This window comes from Lytechinus variegatus, chromosome 12 (assembly GCF_018143015.1).
Source record: "Lytechinus variegatus isolate NC3 chromosome 12, Lvar_3.0, whole genome shotgun sequence".
Classification (NCBI taxonomy): Eukaryota; Metazoa; Echinodermata; class Echinoidea; order Temnopleuroida; family Toxopneustidae; genus Lytechinus; species Lytechinus variegatus.
The window spans coordinates 31,688,316-31,707,975 of record NC_054751.1 but is presented as its reverse complement, the minus strand read 5'-3'; the positions used below and the strand labels follow the sequence as shown (position 1 = coordinate 31,707,975).

Here is a 19,660-nt window from a genome sequence, read left to right as displayed (position 1 = left end):
GCATTCACCTTAACATAAGTTTCATACTTTCCAAACTCATCTGAAATTATTTCAGATTATGAAGGAATATTTTTGAATCTCAAATCAAATACAAGTGAGATCTTGTACAGTTTGTCGATAATGTACAGATGATGAACTGAGTTTAAATCACATAATCTTTTCAATTGCATTAACATGAGCATTGCATTATTAAACCTGAAGGACTACATTATGAATGTATTTCCTTGCATGACAAACCAAAGTAATTTCATGAATAGGAAGGACGATGGAGAGCTATGCATCATTGCCAATCCCTTTTGAACCATACCTGTACAATCATGTATATGTAAAAAAAAGAATGGGGGTCATATACATGTAGACTGTAGATTAAATATCATTCCTTATTCCTTAAGGGATGGTCCGGGCTGAAAGTATTTATAGCTTAATAAATAGAGTAGAATTCACTGAGCAAAATGCCGAAAATTTCATCAAAATCGGATAACAAATAAAAAGTTATTGAAGTTTAAAGTTCAGCAATATTATGTGAAAACGGTCGTCTTGAATATTCATTAGGTGGGTTGATGATGTCACATCTCCACTTGTTCTTTTGTTTTTTATCATAAGAAATTAGGTTTATTCAAATTTTTTCCTCCAAGAACTAGAAAAATAGGATTGACAACTGATTTAGTGCATTAGATATTTATTGCTGCATCTTATTTCATTATGAAAAAATTATGATTTTATGTAATAACATAAGAAAACGGAAAGTGGAGATGTGACATCATCAGCCCACCTAATGAATATTCATGATGACTGTTTTCACAAAATATTGCTAAACTTTGAACTTCAATAACTTTATCATTTGTTATCTGATTTTGATGAAATTTTTGGCATTTTGCTCAGTGAATTCTACTCTATATATTAAGATATATTTTCAGCCTGGACCATCCCTTTAAACAATCAACTTTATGTACATATACTGCATAGGCCTACATGTACATGTATGGCCATTTTCAAGAGGAAACAAGGCCCACCACTTGAATAATTATCATTAGCTACTTCACCTCGTTGCGTGATCAGCACAACTACAAATTTGATAAATTGACAAAATTGGGAAGATGACATAAATTCGCTTCTTCTTTACCATCAACTGAATTTGTCTTTCTCAAAACACATCCAAAGGAAATAGATATTAAGAAGAGGAAGTATTTCTATTCCAGTTCTGATTTAATCTCTACAATCATCTTAAGGGTCTTTTCATAACAATACATGCTTAGAGTACTGTGAAGAGATTTCCTTTGACAAGCTAATTATAATTGAAGCATAAAATCTGCGCTGCAGTGTGGCTTCAAATGTCACAGAGTCTTACTTGAAGTAAAAATATACACTGTACTTGGTACATGTAGCACCCATTGTGTAATTTAACATGCAGCCTATAATAAAAGCGAAGGCTGCATTGACAATGGGCATACGATTACATGAATAATCACCTTTATTTGGTTCAATGCATGTATCACAAAATCTTCATAAGGTGTGGTTGGCAGGGAATGTCAAAGTGTGAACAAATCTCAGGAACATTTTTTTTCCTTTTCTGATCACTTTTATACAAGTGTAAATCTGCTCAAATGCACTTCACACATTTATATAATTTGCAAAACAACCCCAAGAGAACCAAAATAATCTGGGATCCCAGAGTCCTTGCCTGGAGCCATAATTTGCCAATGAAATTTATATCACCACGCATGTAATAGAGAGAATCAGAATACCGGTAGCGGAAGCCAAGCTCAAATAGAACATTATACATGTAGGTGACATATTACAGGGAAATAGGAAAAACTACATGTACATTCATACATACTGTACACTAAAAAATTGTATTGTAAATTTATTTTTCCCTACAGTGTCTTTAGCTTATACTGGTAGGCCTATTGGAAAATACATATAGGCCTAAAATGTATGTTCCAAGAGCCTACTGTAGAAACCTCAACCCTATTGAACTTGCAAAAAAACAATCATTACTTTTGAAATAAAGAATAAAACCTTTTTTTCCTTGCCTTCATGTTTGATAAATAACACAAACCATGATTGCACATACAGGCCAAACAGAGCCCCTCCCTCTTTGAAATGCAATTTTGAGCTGTATTTCATCCTTGGACATGTTCCATTTTTACAATCACTGCGATGTAATTCAATTTCAACCCGAGACAAGATGTATTGCTCTACTACATAATTTCATTCAATTTGTTCAATGCGGGTTATCGCAACATCCAGCTACATGTACAAGCAATAAGAGCTGAGAGAAGACTCTTTTGAAAACATATTTTGCCAGACATATTGCTTTGTTTTGATCTCTTCTTTCTCTCAAGTGCTGAAATACTTTCTTCATACTGTTCTTCAAGGGTGTGATCAAGCCAAAGGAAAGTGGGGACGTGACATCATCAGTCCATCTAATGAATATTCAAGATGATGTGCATATAACTGTTTTCACAATATATTGCTTAATTTTAAAATTTAATAACTTTTTTATTTGTTATCAAGTTTTGATGAAATTTTCAGCATTTTGCTATGACATGAGCATTTCACTCTATTTAAAGATATAAATATCTTCAGCCCAGAGCATCCCTTTAGGTTTAGAATCACACAGTTGGATTGTATATGTACATGTAAGCCCGATATCAAAAGAAAACTAAAAGCAGTGGTAGCTACAGGATTAAGCAAGTTTTATCAATTTATCATTTATTATTATTATGAGCCCAGCTAATGTCCTCTGTAGTTTGACTTAAGTACGCGGCCTGGAGAGAAAAAGGTCTGAACTGTACTTGCATCTAATTTCTGTCTACAGTAAAAATAGTACAGTAGTCACATAAACTATTAAACAACAATTTAACTTAAAAAAAACATTTCAGTTTTGACAGAAGACTATTCGTGTGAGTACATTTGGTGCTCAAATATACATCCAATCAAAACAGCCCTGTTATGGTCAGAAAAGAATGCAAGCACCATTTCTCTCTTTTTTTTTCATGGTCAATATTTTGACTGAACTTGTGAACTTTTCTACTGTTCCTCTTCATTCAAGTTGATTGATAAACTCACAAGGGCTCAATTCATTTTTTATTCCTCTTTTGTTCTTGTAAAAGAAAGGAATGCCTTGAACTGTGTGTTAAGTATGCACAAGGGAGTTCGGTCATTAAAAAAATGAATCTGTGTGTAATATAAAAAATTTGTTACTTCCTGGTAACAATTTTTCAAGCATTTTTTTTTTATTTATGTGCTTTTTCTTCCAATCTTTTTTTCATGCTCTTTCTCTATTTTGCTTTGTTTCTTTATTTTTGATCCATAATTATTTATTTCTGTCCTGTCTTTTATTCTATTTTGTTTCTTTATTTTATTGTCTTTCATTGTTGTTGCTTTACTAATATTAATATTAGCCTTTATTATACAAGGGTGGAGTGGTCACAAATAAAAAGATCTGAAAAAAACTGATGAGTTTTGAAAAAGTCTGAAATAGAAAGAGCTCCCATACTTTATGTACAGCAGAAAGCCAAATACAAGCTGAAATTAAGCTGAAAATCAAAACAAAACAACATCTGAAATCAGATAAAAATCTGAACTCTCACACCCCTGATTATATGCCATCTGTCTAGTGAACTATTCTGAGGCAATTTCTATTTTTATTGCTTTCCTTCTTTCTTTGGTTCTTTACCAATTAATTAATTCATTTATTGATAAATCTATTACTTTAAATTCATTTTACACTTTGTGTTTTACAGTATAAACGTCTGTTAATGATCAAGCTTGTTATTTTTGTTCGTTATTCATTAACCCTTAAATAATATGTAGGCATATCTATTAATTCATTCTTTATTCATTCATCCAGTAATTAAAACATTCATTATCTTATATTTATAATAATTTTGTTATTAGAGAGGTTCCAAAAGAAAATGAAGATGTTTGTAAACTAAAGAGTGACTTACCAGAAAGAGTTGTTTCCACAGTATCCCCCATTCTCTTAGGACTGCTGTTAATTCTTGAACGATTGGAATCTCCTTGGGTGTCACCCTTTCATGGTGTGTTTCACTGTATTAAAGATAAAAAAAACAAGGCATTAAATGACAGAATGAATGATTAAACATCAATAGAATACAAAGTACAAAACTGTGAAAAGTTTATTCATCAAACTCCTATAAAAGAGTCCATCGTATTTCCTAAATAATATTCTATTCAGACTTTTTCATGAAAAGCTTGAAAATCATAACAAGTACAATATACATGTACAAATATGTAGGCCTAAATGCCAGTTGTGGTAACGATCTCAAAATGAGTTTGAACCGAATCCAATGAAATGATCACTGAACTGTTTGTATGTATAAGTTAAAAAAATGGGCCATATGGCCTCTGAAAAAAATGTGTAATTGCTAAGAAATTAGCAAAATTAGCGCAGACCGATTCCATAAAATGTCAGGTATTTTTCCAAGTCCTACATACAGTATGCCTTTCTGTGTTAATAGTGATCATCAGAATTATCGGTTTTTAGCTAAGATTTCATCATTTCATAAAGAAAAGTTTATTTCAATGTTCCAGATATACATGTAGACCTATGATGATACGATGGCAATTAACTATAACTTGTAGACTTTCTCATTAAATATATATTTGCTGCAACTACTTTATTTTACCTTTAACCAGAAGAGGAAATTTAATACTGCTCCAATAAATATTGTAAGATAACAAAATTAGTACCAACATGTACACTGTTGGTAATAAAGGTGGAATATTTTTTTTCACCAAATTTTCACAGCGTAATTATTACAACATGATTTGAATATGGCATTTTTGGTGCATGATAACCAGTTTACTTTATTATTCTGCCTTTTACACACGTTTGACAGTGATATTTTACAAGTTTATGTCCTAAGCGATGGATGTCATGAGCATAGAACAACAATGACGACAATATATAGTAAATTAAAGGATCATGAATATTTATTTTCAATCTCTCTCAGTTTTCCAGATGACTTCTTTTTTGTGATTTCATGGACAAATTTGCATCAAACTTGAGTCATTGTTCTTACTCAGTCGCTAGTATCGAGTATGTCCACAATCAGGGTACTAATGGATAATTCGTTTTTCATACCCGTTCAGCGTACAGCGAAAACGGAAAATCAGTACGTGGTTCGGTCTTTGAAAACAAAAAACGAAATCACAGCGTGAAAACCCGTGCTGTGATTTCGTTTTTGTTGATCAAAAACAGAATATTGAAATCAGAAATGTTTTGGGCTCTCTCTGATTTCTCATTTTATATTTGTGTTTTTATGTATCAAAAAAACAAAACCAGAACACGCTCTCCGCTCCGTGATTCCGTTTGTAAAAACAAAAACAGCGAAGACGAGATCAGAGACTCCCTTTTCCAGTCCCTGCAACGTGATTTCGTTTTTCGTACAACCAACAACCTACAGGCATATTAAAGAGCGCCCTCCAGGAGGTGAGGCAAGTTTCAATGGAGATTTTAATAAACTGTACCACACATATTATGTTGAAGCCAGTTTAAAAGGAGGTGAGGCAAGTTTCAATGGAGGTTTTTATAACTGTACTCTAAATTATGTTGAAGCCAATTTAAATGGAGGTGAGGCAGGTTTCAATGGAGCTCAGTTTTTTAAAAAGAATAAACTGTACCACACATAATGGTGAAGCCAGTTTAAAAGGAGGTGAGGCAAGTTTCAATGGAGGTTTTTTTTTCAAAAGAATAAACTGTAGGCCTACTACACATTATAGTGAAGCCAGTTTAAAAGGAGGTGAGCTAGGCAAGTTTCAATGGAGGTTTTTATAACTGTACTCTAAATTATGGTGAAGCCAATTTGAATGGAGGTAAGGCAAGTTTCAATGGAGGTTTTCTAAAAAGAATAAAATAAACTGTACCACACATTATGGTGAAGCCAATTTAAATGGAGGTTTTTTAAAAAAAGAATAAACTGTACCACACATTATGGTGAAGCCAGTTTAAAAGGAGGTGAGGCAAGTTTCAATGGAGGTTTTTATAACTGTACTCTAAATTATGGTGAAGCCAATTTGAATGGAGGTGAGGCAAGTTTCAATGGAGGTTTTTTTAAAAAGAATAAATTAAACTGTACTTCACATTATGGTGAAGCCAGTTTAAATGGAGGCGAGGCAAGTTTCAATGGAGGTTTTTTAAAAAGAATAAACTGTACCACACATTATGGTAAAGCCAGTTTGAAAGGAGGTGAGGCAAGTTTCAATGGAGGTTTTTTAAAAAGAATAAACTGTACCACACATTATGGTGAAGCCAGTTTAAAAGGAGGTGAGGCAAGTTTCAATGGAGATTTTTAAACTGTACTGGTATTATGGTGAAACCAATTTTAAAGGAGGTGAGGCAAGTTTTAAAGGAAGTTTTTTATAACCGTACTCCAAATTATGGTGTAGCCAATTTAAAAGGAGGTGAGGCAAGTTCCAATGGAGTTTTTTTTATAATTGTACTACAAATGATGGTGAAGCCAATTGAAAAGGAGGTGAGGAAAGTTTCAATGTAGGTTTCTTTAAAGGAATAAACTGTACCACACATTATGGTGAAGACAGTTTAAAAGGAGGTGAGGCAAGTTTCAATGGAGGTTCCACTTCCTGCACCGTGATTTCGTTTTTTGTACATACAGTTCAGGCATTTTTTTATACTACCACGTGCGTGATCGTGAATCAAGAAGTTGACGAGAAGCTACAAGATGGCCTTTTCAAGTGTGTCCATTGAAACTTGCCTCACCTCCTTTTAAATTGGCTTCACCATAATTTAGAGTACAGTTATAAAAACCTCCATTGAAACTTGCCTCACCTCCTTTTAAATTGGCTACACCATAATTTGTTCTTTTTAAAAAACCTCCATTGAAACCTGCCTCACCTCCATTTAAACTGGCTTCACCATCATGTGTAGTACAATTTATTCTTCTTTTAAAAAACCTCCATTGAAACTTGCCTCACCTCCATTTAAATTGGCTTCACCATCATGTGTAGTACAATTTATTCTTTTTAAAAACCTCCATTGAAACTTGCCTAACCTCCATTTAAACTGGCTTCACCATAATGTGTAGTACAGTTTATTCGAAAAAACCTTCATTGAAACCTGCCTCACCTCCTTTCAAACTGGCTTCACCATAATGTGTGGTACAGTTTATTCTTTAAAAAAAACCTCCATTGAAACTTGCCTCACCTCCATTTAAACTGGCTTCACCATAATGTGTAGTACAGTTTATTCGTAAAAAACCTCCATTGAACCTACCTCACCTCCTTTAAAACTGGCTTCACCACAATGTGTGGTAGAGTTTATTCTTTTGAAAAAAAAACTTGCCTCACCTCCTTTTAAACTGGCTTCACCACATTGTGTGGTACAGTTTATTCTTTTTAAAACTGAGCTCCATTGAAACCTGCCTCACCTCCATTTAAATTGGCTTCAACATAATTTAGAGTACAGTTATAAAAACCTCCATTGAAACTTGCCTCACCTCCTTTTAAACTGGCTTCAACATAATATGTGTGGTACAATTTATTAAAATCTCCATTGAAACTTGCCTCACCTCCTGGAGGGCGCTCTTTAATATGCCTGTAGGTTGTTGGTTGTACGAAAAACGAAATCACGTTGCAGGGACTGGAAAAGGGAGTCTCTGATCTCGTCTTCGCTGTTTTCGTTTTTACAAACGGAATCACGGAGCGGAGAGCGTGTTCTGGTTTTGTTTTTGATACATAAAAACACAAATATAAAATGAAAAATCAGAGAGAGCCCAAAACAGTTCTGATTTCAATATTCTGTTTTTGATCAACAAAAACGAAATCACAGCACGGGTTTTCACGCTGTGATTTCGTTTTTTGTTTTCAAAGACCGAACCACGTACTGATTTTCCGTTTTCGCTGTACGCTGAACGGGTATGAAAAACGAATTATCCATTAGTACCCTGATTGTCCACCCCTGGCATGAACCAGCGCATGCAGACGTCGTGGCATGCTGTTCACAAGCTTGTTGATGACGTCAACAGGCATAGCATCCCATTCTTCCCTCAGAGCATCATCATCTGCCAACTCCTGCAGATTTTGAGGAATGACCTCTCTGTCGTTGATGGCTCGGCCTAGGGCATCCCATGCATGCTCTATGGGGTTCATATCCGGCGAACAAGCTGGCCATGGCAACTGTACGACGCCCTCTGCCTCCAGGAATTCCCTTACTGCAGCGGCCCTGTGCGGTCTAGCGTTGTCATCCTGCAGTCGGAAATTGTGCCCATACGCTCGTCTTGCATATGGAAGACAGTGGAACTCCAAGATATCCCTGTAGGCGGCGGCGTTGACGTTTCCGTCCGGAACCACCAGTGGCGTTTTTCCTCCATAATGGATGCCGGCCCATATCATCACTGAGCCGTCTCGTGGATACATTCATCGCGAAGGTTTTCCCCGGCTAATCGACGAACTTGTTGTCTCCCATCCTTTCGGTCAAGGATGAACCGGCTCTCGTCCGTGAAGACCACATGTTGCCAATGTCCTGGATGAAGCCTTCTGTGCTCCCTAGCCCAAAGAAGACGAGCTACTCTGTGGCGAACAGACAGGCGTGGACATTTGGTCAACCGTCGTGCTCGGTAACCATGTTGGAGCAATCTGCGATTAACGGTTGACCGGGAAACGTTGATCCCATGATATCTCCTCCACAATCGACGAAGACGGCTCGTGGGCAATTTCCGGTTTCTGCGGCTGAAATTCAACAGTTGCCGATCATCTCTTGTTGTGGTCAATCTGGGACGTCCTGGAGATTTCCGTGGCCGCACATTCCCCTCCTCACGTTGACGTTTCAGGATCTTAGAGACTGCACTCTGTGATATCCCTAGGGCTTCTGCGATATCAGTCTGCTTGTAGCCATCCTGTCGCAGTGCTACCACTCTCTCGCGTGTTGGTGTTACCGTTGGACCAGGCATAGTTCAGGGAACGTCTCTACCGATTTTTATTTCAAATGGTACAAGGAACTCGAAAAAATGCAACCTTCTTATACACAGTGCCAAATCAGGGAAAGGGACAGAATATCACATGCATAGGTTTTTAGTCTACAACAAAAGAATTTATTACGTAATCCAAATTTCTCATGTTATAATGTCACCTGTGTAATGGGGAAACATTATGTAATCACTCAATTACCATTTTGTCTACGCGTAGCCTTTCAAATACCAACAACACTGTCGACTTTTATTCAAAAATATTTTATTCCACCTTTATGACCAACAGTGTACAAGTACATGTATTATACCCCTTTCATAAGCCCAATTATGCGGCTAATAGCAGCATAATTTGGTCGTAAAATCAGAGGAGGACCAGAGTTATCCGCATTATTTTGATGCTGCAATTATCCGCATAATAGCAGCATCAGGACCAGATTTTGACTTTATGAACGCATTTCGAAAGTAACGCGGATAATTGCCATGGAGCGGTCACAGGGTCACCCTTTTCCAACGCAACCGCATCGGAGGGGGTGTGTGCAGTTGCCATGACGATTATCATCCTTTTTCAGGACAGGCGCTCGTAAAAATAGTGCAATTTTCATTGAATTATCTGCATTACTCTTAGGCAGCTAATTGGAGGATAGGTTTATGAAAGGGGTATTAGAGGTTCCTTAAAATTATTAAAAGGAAAATTGAATAAAAATGATGATTATTAGATCCTTAAAATCTGTGCATTTGCATTTTTCATCTTCAAACATTATCTGTCAAGATTTATACCCCTTTCATAAACCCAATTAAAATGAATTAGGCGGCTAATAGCAGCATAATTTGGTCGTAAAATTGGAGGAGGACAAGAGTTATCCGCATTACTCTGATGCTGCTATTATCCGCATAATAGCGGCATCGGGATAAGATTTTGAGTTTATGAACGCATTTTCAAATAATGCGGACAATTGCCATGGTGCGTTCACATGGTCACCCTTTTCCAACACAACCGCATCGGAGGGGGCGTGTCCAGTTGTCATGGCGATTATCCGCCTTTTTCAGGACGGGCGCCCGTAAAAATAATGCGGCTTATTTTCGGAGTTTATGAACGCAATTTTTATTGAATTATCCGCATTACTCTTAGGCGGCTAATTGGAGGATAGGTTTATGAAAAGGGTATTAGCCCACTTTCTTTTTACACAGCATTTTTGCAAAGTGGGCTAACCCCACCTATAGTACGGGATTATTTGGCCCTGCAAAAAAGCAGGGTTATCCCAGCAATTGCGGTACTAAGAGCGATAGTACGAGGTTAAGATCGCCAGTGTAAAACGAAAGTGGGCTAAGCTTAACCCCGTTCTATAGGTGGGGCTAAATGGCAATTTAGCCCCACGTATAGTACGGGGTTAAGGAAATTTTAGCGTGTGTAAAAAGTGTACGAGTGAAGTACTTGTACTTGTATGTACTACGAATGATCGACAAAAACCACTAGTCCGGGATTAGCGAGTTCCGTGTGTGAAAAGCAAGCATTCCTTATCCAGGGTTAGCAATAACAATTTGGCATGTGTGAAAAGGAAAAAAAAAAAACGGGGTTAAGGATAGTACGGGGTTAGCGATAGTCCGGGGCTAAGAAAATCCTGTGTAAAAAGGGTATTTAATTACAGTAAATTCACATATTTTTTGGCACATTCTTACATGTACATGGCATTTAGGATATTGTTGGAATTTACCACATCTTCACAATCCATATTTACATTAAACAGGATACTGTGGGTGAACTTTGAAAACAAAGCCACACAGATTGATGCAACTCAAAGAACTATACCACAAAATATAATAATAATGACTTTATTGATTTTATTAATGTTCATTTCTCATAGTAATGATTCATGTATAGGTCATTACTTGCATCCTCAAATACCTAACTTACAAAAACAATGTAGTTTTTACACAAAGTACCCCACTCAAAGAAAACCCAGACCACACAATAGTATGGATGATTAATAACCAAACTATTTCACTTTCAATATAAGCAACTCACAAACCATGGAATGTCTCCTCTATGAATTTGAAATGACCTCAGATCTAAGGTCATGTTCCTCTCAGTATGTCTTTTCGTGGGTGGATGTGGAAGAACAACGGTGACATTTTTATTCATTTTTGAAAGAGGTATGTAAATGTATACATGTACTGCTACCAAATTATATGGACCTGTATGCCTACATGTTTGTGGAGCATCCCAGGACACTATACTACTGTACATCATGTACAGTAGGCCTATGGTACTATAGCCATGTTGATATACATGTATCATTGCAGAGAATGTAGGCAAAAAAAATTAATACTTTGTGCTTGCTCATAATTTAATTTCTATTTTTTTTTCATGGAGAGAATCGGGCCTACCAGTAACACAGTACATGTACACGTCATTGCCTTTCCTGAAAAAAATATATGAATGAAGCCATCTGTATTATAATCACAACAAAGTCATTTTAGACCTAACCGCTTGAAAATATTTGCGTAGGAGGAGAAGGTAAAATACTGTTTAGTTTGACGATAGAATCATCAAAAGGGAGTTTTACCTGTCATAACAATTCCAATTATAAATACTGGAAACTGAATGCTTGCCTTAATACAGTACGATAATCAAGAACAAAATGCAAATATTTCTAACTTTCAGTAAAGTTGCTCACATCTAAAAAGTCAAATCAAACACAATCTACAACATGTACAGCTGTGATTGTAAATCACCACAAACAAATTTTAACTTAAGTATAATTTAGCAAACCGCCACTATCTCAACTCAAGTCTGTAACTAATGGTTAGAGTAGGCCTATTGGACATTAGTTAAAAATGCATCTTTCCATATGCATTCTGAGACATATATTCATCCCAATGTTATTCTTTGTATATATTACATAATGTAGTTTGATAACAGTCAATATTCATTTTAAATAATAAATTTAAACTACAATTAGACATGTTACATAGGCTGTAATCAAGGAATCCACAATATCCACATCCTATCATTTCAGCATTACAAAAATAGACAAACCAGCAATACAGCTGGGTTAAACAATTAACATGGGGAGCGTTAAGTAAACTTCTGACCAAGTTTCCCACACCTACAAGTTCATGTAAAAGGGCAGCTGAAAGCAAATTTCTTCTTAGATGCCGATGCTTGTATGAATAGAATGAATAGTACATTCACTCGCATTGTACAGTACGGCAATTAATATTAATGGAGCAATTAAAGGTGAACTGTATTAGTACAATTTCCCGTTGTTCGATAGAACAATTGCAATGTTTATGTGTACATGTAGGCCAACATACCTGTAGTAAAGAGTACATTGTACAATGTACAGTATGTATATCAGGGGAGGGGGAGAAGGGTTTGTGGTAATTTACAAGTATATGTATTCCCCGAAATGCCTGCAACGAAGCCCCATACTATATCATTATAACCTAACAATAGCATTATCACACATAGCACAATAGCACTTCTTTCTTCATTGAAAGCATATCACATTAAAATCAATCATGCAAACATTACAAGTCTTATGAGTTGGCACTTTACTAGTGATGCCCTGAACCCAGCTTTTGTCTTACATCAGTGCAACTTTAATATTCACTATCAGAAGGTTTTGTGCATTTGACTTGACAGAGCATTAACAAATTTAACAGAATTGTTACCTGAAATTTGATATCAAATGGTTGAACCATATACATCCCAAAGTTTATATGAATACAATAGAAAACCTAACAATTTAATTTTAAAAAATATAGCTAGATAGTCGGAAATGGGAATTTCATTTTTTTACCAAATAGTTTTTTTACTTCACTTTTGAAAGATCGATTACGGTACAGTGTATTAAACCAATTATAAGATTCAAGCGGAAGTTTAAACCAATTCTACACACACACAAAAAAATAAATCTCTGCACTTCCATGCATATTTGTGTACTGTTTTGTGAAGTTAAAAAAAAAATGAAACTTTAAAAGTTTAAATTGTAAAAACTTTTTGTCATATCCAAGTTTGAAAAAAATGTCAGTTTTATTCTATGAATTCACATTTACTCATCGTTGTGGTGGACTCGACCTTTAATGCAGCGATTATATCATGATCAATGCACAGGCACCCAGGCATGGCAAATCTTAACCTTGTTGTTGCAAAAGACTTGAAAGTATTGCTTGTGGGAATATATCACAGGTCAGGCCTGCAGGCCAAACATGCTTGTTTTCGCATAAGGCTGTCAGAATAACTATATTAAAGGCTTCAATATTCAGGAATAAAGCAAGCATACATGTATTGCAGTGACTTTTCACAAATTATAGAGGACGTTTACACACTGGAAACTTTTAGGCCCACTAGCATATTAACAGGTACAAGTATTGGGAATTTAAAACCTATGTTCCACTCGAATGGAAAAGGGCAAGAATTACTCCATTATTTAAGGGTGGTGATGCTTCAAATCCATTTAATTACAGACCAATATATGTATTACCAGTACTTTCCAAGGTCATAGAAAAGATAGTCTTTAAACAAATATATAAATATCTAAATGAAAATGACAAACTTATTCCAAACCAATTTGGTTTCCGTCCAAACTTTTCAACAAGCCTTGCTCTGTTAAATCTGACTGAAAATATTACTAAATCACTTGATAGAGGTGAGTCAGTTGCCCTTGTTGCATTAGACCTGGAAAAGGCATTTGATATGATTAGCCACGAGATATTGCTTAAAAAATTAAAATGTCATGGATTTGATGAAAATTGTTTACGATGGATTCAACATTATTTTCAATTTAGAACCCAGAAAAACAAATTGTACAATGTAGAATTGCTCAAGGGAGTATACTTGGGCCTTTGTTTTTCATACTATACATGAACGATCTCCCCAAAGTAATAAAATATTGTAAAATATCACTTTATGCAGACGATACCTGTCTGTATGTATCATCTAGAGATCCTACTCGAATGCTAGATATGGTAAACGAAGACCTGGCCTCTATTCAAGATTGTTTAATACACAATGAGCTTTTGTTGAATCTTAAAAAGTGTAAGCTGGTCATTATAGGCTCGAAGTGTAAGGCCAATTTATTTGCCAATGTCAATGTATGGATTAATGACCAAGTTCTGGAAAGAGTAGAAAACTGCAATTGTTTGGGTATCGTTATTGATAAGGAATTAACTTGGCGACCATACATTGACGGTGTCTGATCCAAAGTCCTACGAAGTTTCTTTATGTTGAGGAGAATCTGACCATACATGTATATAGACATACCCACTGCTACTCTTTTGTATGAGACAATGATTCACCCACATTTCGACTATTGTAACACCGTGTGGATGAAACCTGATTCAACTTCTCTGAAACGGCTTCAAATCCTCCAAAACAGAGCATTGAGGATAATTCTACAAGTGGATTGTCACTACAGTAGAACACTTCTTTATCAGACTGTTTCTGTTGACTGCTTAAATGTAAAGTTAAAGAAAGACCTCGTCACCTTACTATTCAAACTATTAAATAATCTGCTTCCAAATTTATGTGCTAGACTCAAAACTTACAATTATGGACACGCACCATTCACTTAGAAATATTGAACAGTATATTCATCTTCCAAAACCCCACACCAATTATTTGAAAAATAGCTCTTTATATCTTGCCAGTCATTTATTCAATAACCTCCCCCAATCCGTAAGAACACAAACAAATCTACCGGCTTTTAAAAAATGCATCCAAAATATCTTTCCTATTAGTTTTCCGTAATTTGTTGCTGACTGAGATATCTGACCATTGTATTGTTTTCATTTTTATCATGTATATTGATTGTACTTTTGTTTATGTTTTAAATGTGTATATATTTATATATTTTTTGTTGCTTTTTTAGTTCTTATTTTCTTATCTCAAATCTTTATTTTTTATCATGTACAATGTAACTTATGTCTGTTCAAATGTTTGTATTTTATTATTTTGTTTCATGATTTATTGTTATATGTTTTTAAACTTTTTATGTAGGGACTTGCTGAAAAACACCCTTGCGGCTGAAAGCAGGTTTTTTTTATCCCGTATTTAAATAAATAAAACATACATACATGTGTGAAGTGATAATTTATGTACAGTATAGGCCCTAATGAATTCTGTTTTACATTTCATTCATTTATGACACGGCAAGACATCAATTTTTATTCAGGTAGATCAATGTATCTGAATAAAGTTTTACTAATACCCCTTTCTTAAACCCAATTATGTGGATAATAGCCACATAATTTGGTCGTAAAATCAGAGGAGGACCAGAGTTATCCGCATTATTTCGATGCTGCTATTATCCGCATAATAGCAGCATCGGGACCAGATTTTGAGTTTATGAACGCATTTCCAAAGTAATGCGGATAATTGCCATGGTGCGGTCACAAGGTCTCCCCTTTCCAACGCAACCCCATCGGAGGGGGCGTGTGCAGTTGCCATGACAATTATCCGCCTTTTTCAGGTCGGGCGCTTGTAAAAAAAATTGTGGATTATTTTCAGAGTTTGTGAATGCAATTTTTATTGAATTATCCACATTACTCTTAGGCGGATAATTGGAGGATGGGTTTATGAAGAGGTATCAAATCCCCTATGGATTACAAAAATGTTGCTATGATTAGTTTTCAATTGTAAACTGCTCTCCCAGGTCAAAATGTTAATTTTCTTCTTATTAAAATTTTTTTTAATTTATCATGAACCATAAAAAGGCCAATTCATGGAATTATTTATGTATGACAACATAACATGACAGGTACAGGTTTATAACAACTCAATTGGTGATCTCACAAAATTATAAATATTGTATTAGTGTTCACAACTTGCTTCCTTACTATTTTTGCAAAACATTTATTGACAGGTTTCACACTGACTTTTTTAACCCAATACTATTTGCTTAGCCAGGGTTAAACGCCTTAACCCCGGACCATCGCACAGCTCATCAATATTGATGATTTTGCCACACAGAGCGTGATTAATATGCAATTTTGACTTCTGTGATTGGCTAACACTTAGCCCCACTCTTCCTTAGCCCGGTTTCTTTTCACACTGCATCTCTTAGCAACACAATATTGGTGCTAGCACCTCATTTAGTCAGCTAACCCTGGTACCGCCGTATTTACTGTGCTAACCCACTTTGCTAAAACATAGTGTGAAAACGAAGTGGGCTATTAAAGCTTAAACTAGGAAAGTTGGTGGGGCTAAGACCCTCCCCCCCCCTTAGTAGCCCTACCAATTTTCTGGGGTTAAGGAAAATATGTGCAGAGTGAAAAGCATATCAATGTATCATAGTGTATTTGGGTGGCCAAGGATGAACTTGTACAGACTTTTATGGAACCCTTCAACCCAATTGCCCAGTGCTGAGTCGGTTCAAAGAAAAGAATCAATACAGTTGATGGTAGAAACAGCAATATCTTGGGCTCTATTTCATAAAAGGTACTGTAAATATAACATTTCCATTTTATACCCCTTTCATAAACCCAATTATGCGGCTAATAGCAGCATAATTTGGTCGTAAAATCGGAGGAGGACCAGAGTTATCTGCATTATTTTGATGCTGCTATTATCTGCATAATAGCAGCATCGGGACCAGATTTTGACTTTATGAACGCATATCCAAATAATGCGGATAATTGCCATGGTGCGGTCACAAGGTCACCCTTTTCCAAATAAAAATTTACGTCATTACAATTGATTTTTCTGTGCCATATTTCCAAAGCACGCGACGGATTAGTTCAGATTCAAGAAGCGGGGTCCCCGAAAATGCACTAAAAATGAAGAAATCCTTGATCTTTCCCGAGTTTGCAAACTTTATTTTCTCGCTAATTTATGATATCTTCAAAATTCCAATAGAAAACCAAATCAGAATTTTTTTCTTTCTTGCAGTTACGGCGATATCGGACTTTGCAATTGTTTTTGAAGTTGCGAGAGAGATCCTAAAGCACATGAGAGCAAATTGCTCGCCAATTTGTGATTTTTTGCGGTATTCAGCAGCCAGAAAAATAGTAAATATCAATAAAATTGATGCTGCAATAGCCAAAATAGATGCGCGCGAAGACGATCAACTACTTTCTTTTTTTACTTGGCCTAAACCATGGTAGAAGTGCTCAACAGCCAATCAAAATCAAAGATTCATTTAATAGACTTATCATAAAGTTTTATGCAACAGGCCCAGAACTGGTTCACTATTGTGCATTTGGTCTTTTTTAAATACTTGCATATTTCATATTTCTGATACCCCTTTCATAAACCCAATTATGCGCCTAATAGCAGCATAATTTGGTCGTAAAATTTGAGGAGGACCAGAGTTATCCACATTATTTTGATGCTGCTATTATCCGCATAATAGCAGCATCGGGACAAGATTTTGAGTTTATGAACGCATTTCCAAATAATGCGGATAATTGCCATGGTGCGGTCACAAGGTCACCCTTTTCCAACACAACCGCATCGGAGGGGGCATGTCCAGTTGTCATGACGATTATCCGCCTTTTTCAGGACGGGAGCTCGTAAAAATAATGCGGCTTATTTTCGGAGTTTGTGAACGCAATTTTTATTGAATTATCCGCATTACTCTTAGGCGGCTAATTGGAGGATAGGTTTATGAAAAGGGTATCAGATGTTTTCATCATTTCCATTGCAAAATATGCATGGAAAGTTTCCAAGAACATCAGAATGCAAAGAATGTTAATTTATGACTCAATCGGGATATAAAAATATTTAAATACCCAAAGGCTGGAAGAATGGGTGAAGGGAGGAGTGTAATATTATTCTCATGTGGCATATTACATTGTACATTTTAACTGATATTAGACTTGACTTTATTAAAGAAATCTTGACAAAAGGAGCTTTGACATTTTTGTTATTACAAAAAGGAGGAAAGCCATATTATCAGTGACATAAAATAGAGGATTTTTCTTTTTAATAGAAAATTACCATTTATGTGAACAAATATCAACTTATAATATATGGTTGTATAAATTCTATTCAAGTCAATACACAACTTACCCGATGGTCTCCACCAAAGCTTCCTTGATATGTACATAACCTTTGGGGAAGATGCCCTGTTATAACAATAAAAAAATGATAAAGTAACAAGATACTTTTATTGATTTATTTTTAACAGCACATATATCATTAAATCAAAACATGAACAAACAGATGAACAAAGGCTTCAATCAAAATTCAATATCCATGAGAGTGAAAAAAAGCAAGGCTACTTTGACACTACATAAATGTTAAGGCTTGGTCCCACTGCACATTAATATGAATGCAGAGAGAATGTAAAACGGAAAAGAATCTTGCCATCCATTAGAAAATGAACCTGTTATGTACTCTTTGCATATGTGTTTCATACGCTCTATATCCATCGAATATCCATCCACTGTGATTTTATCATTCGCCCAATTTGTCCATCGTCTGGAGCGGATGAAAACAGATGGAGCCACCCCCAAATTTTGCTTGTCCGCTGTATACGTTATGAGTACGTTTTGTTTATCTGTCGGCCAGTGGGACCAGGTCTTAATAGTGGTTTCATTTTTCTGTTCTAGAGTGCTGGGAATATGACAAAACACCACTTGGAAGATTTTCTGGTCATTTAAAAGCAATCTCTTGTTGTGGGTAAGAGGGATACAAAAAATATGAGCTTTAAGTGTCAGAAGTTTTTAAGGATATCAAAGAATGTCCAATGCAAAGGATTGCTTTTCAGATGCCTTCAAGTTAAACTATTTTTTTTTCTTTAGGCCTATAAAGAAATGGCACAAATGTCTGGCCAACATTTTGTGTGGAGTCCCATTCAAGTAGTGTGCAGTGATAAAGGCTGTACATGTAGTAATCAGCAGACACAAATTTTAGTCATTTTTCTCTGGTGATTCCAGAATCTTACATCAAATGTGTACACTATTTCTCCTTGGTATAATAATCAGAATTTTCCAAACACTAAAGGCAATTACATGCACTTTAAAGTTTGACAATTTAATGACCAAAACTTTAGCTAATGTTTATAAAAAAAAAAGGCAAAGCAAATTCCCCAAAATTTTATGAGTCCTTATTATTCAAGCAACTTTATGCTTCCTCAATTTACATTTTACATAAACACATCCTTGATCCTGATAAATTTGGAAAAGATAAAAATATTCTTTTTAAGGACAATAAACAATGGAATCAAGAGCTCCTAAATTGACCAAGGACTGACGTAAAACATGAAAAGCTATGAAGATCCCTCTTGTACAGGACGGTACATATCACCCTCTCATAAAATATAAATGGATAAATTGTGGTCAAAAGTTGGCTGTTTTATCTTGGGCAATGTTCCTCTTTACAAGAAATCTAATAACAAAGTGCACTTAACCTTAAACAAATTGGTTTGAAATGGAACAACTTATGGCATAATTTCCAAGTACTGTACACATGTGCATCCACTTGTGATCTGTGTGTTTCATCTTCATACATGTACTTCAGCACTTAAACACTACTTGGCATAAAATGCTCATCTCAATCAGCATGAGTTTTCAAATAATCACCCTATTTCTGATACAGAATATTACCCAAATCACAACAATCTCAAGATTATCTTGTAATGAAGATGCCATTTATGGGCTATGATTTAAACCTTGAGAATCTTGAGACTACTTGAGTTGTTGTTTTTTTGTGAAATATCACGCGATTCGGTTTAATAAATATTCAGCAACGTACTATGCCA

The 19,660-nt window shown here is 35.6% G+C and overlaps 1 protein-coding gene across 9 annotated transcripts in view; it reads right to left on the bottom strand.

Moving 5' to 3' along the window:
- Positions 1 to 19,660, bottom strand: part of LOC121425592 (dedicator of cytokinesis protein 1-like) — a 105,807-nt gene that overhangs the window by 69,502 nt on the left and 16,645 nt on the right. For all 9 annotated transcript variants that reach the window (XM_041621694.1, XM_041621696.1, XM_041621695.1 and 6 more), the window contains exons 4-5: positions 17,968 to 18,023; positions 3,954 to 4,056 (exon numbers count right to left, since the gene is read on the bottom strand). In XM_041621694.1, coding sequence (XP_041477628.1) covers positions 3,954 to 4,056; positions 17,968 to 18,023 — 159 coding nt within the window. The remainder of the gene's footprint in view (positions 1 to 3,953; positions 4,057 to 17,967; positions 18,024 to 19,660) is intronic.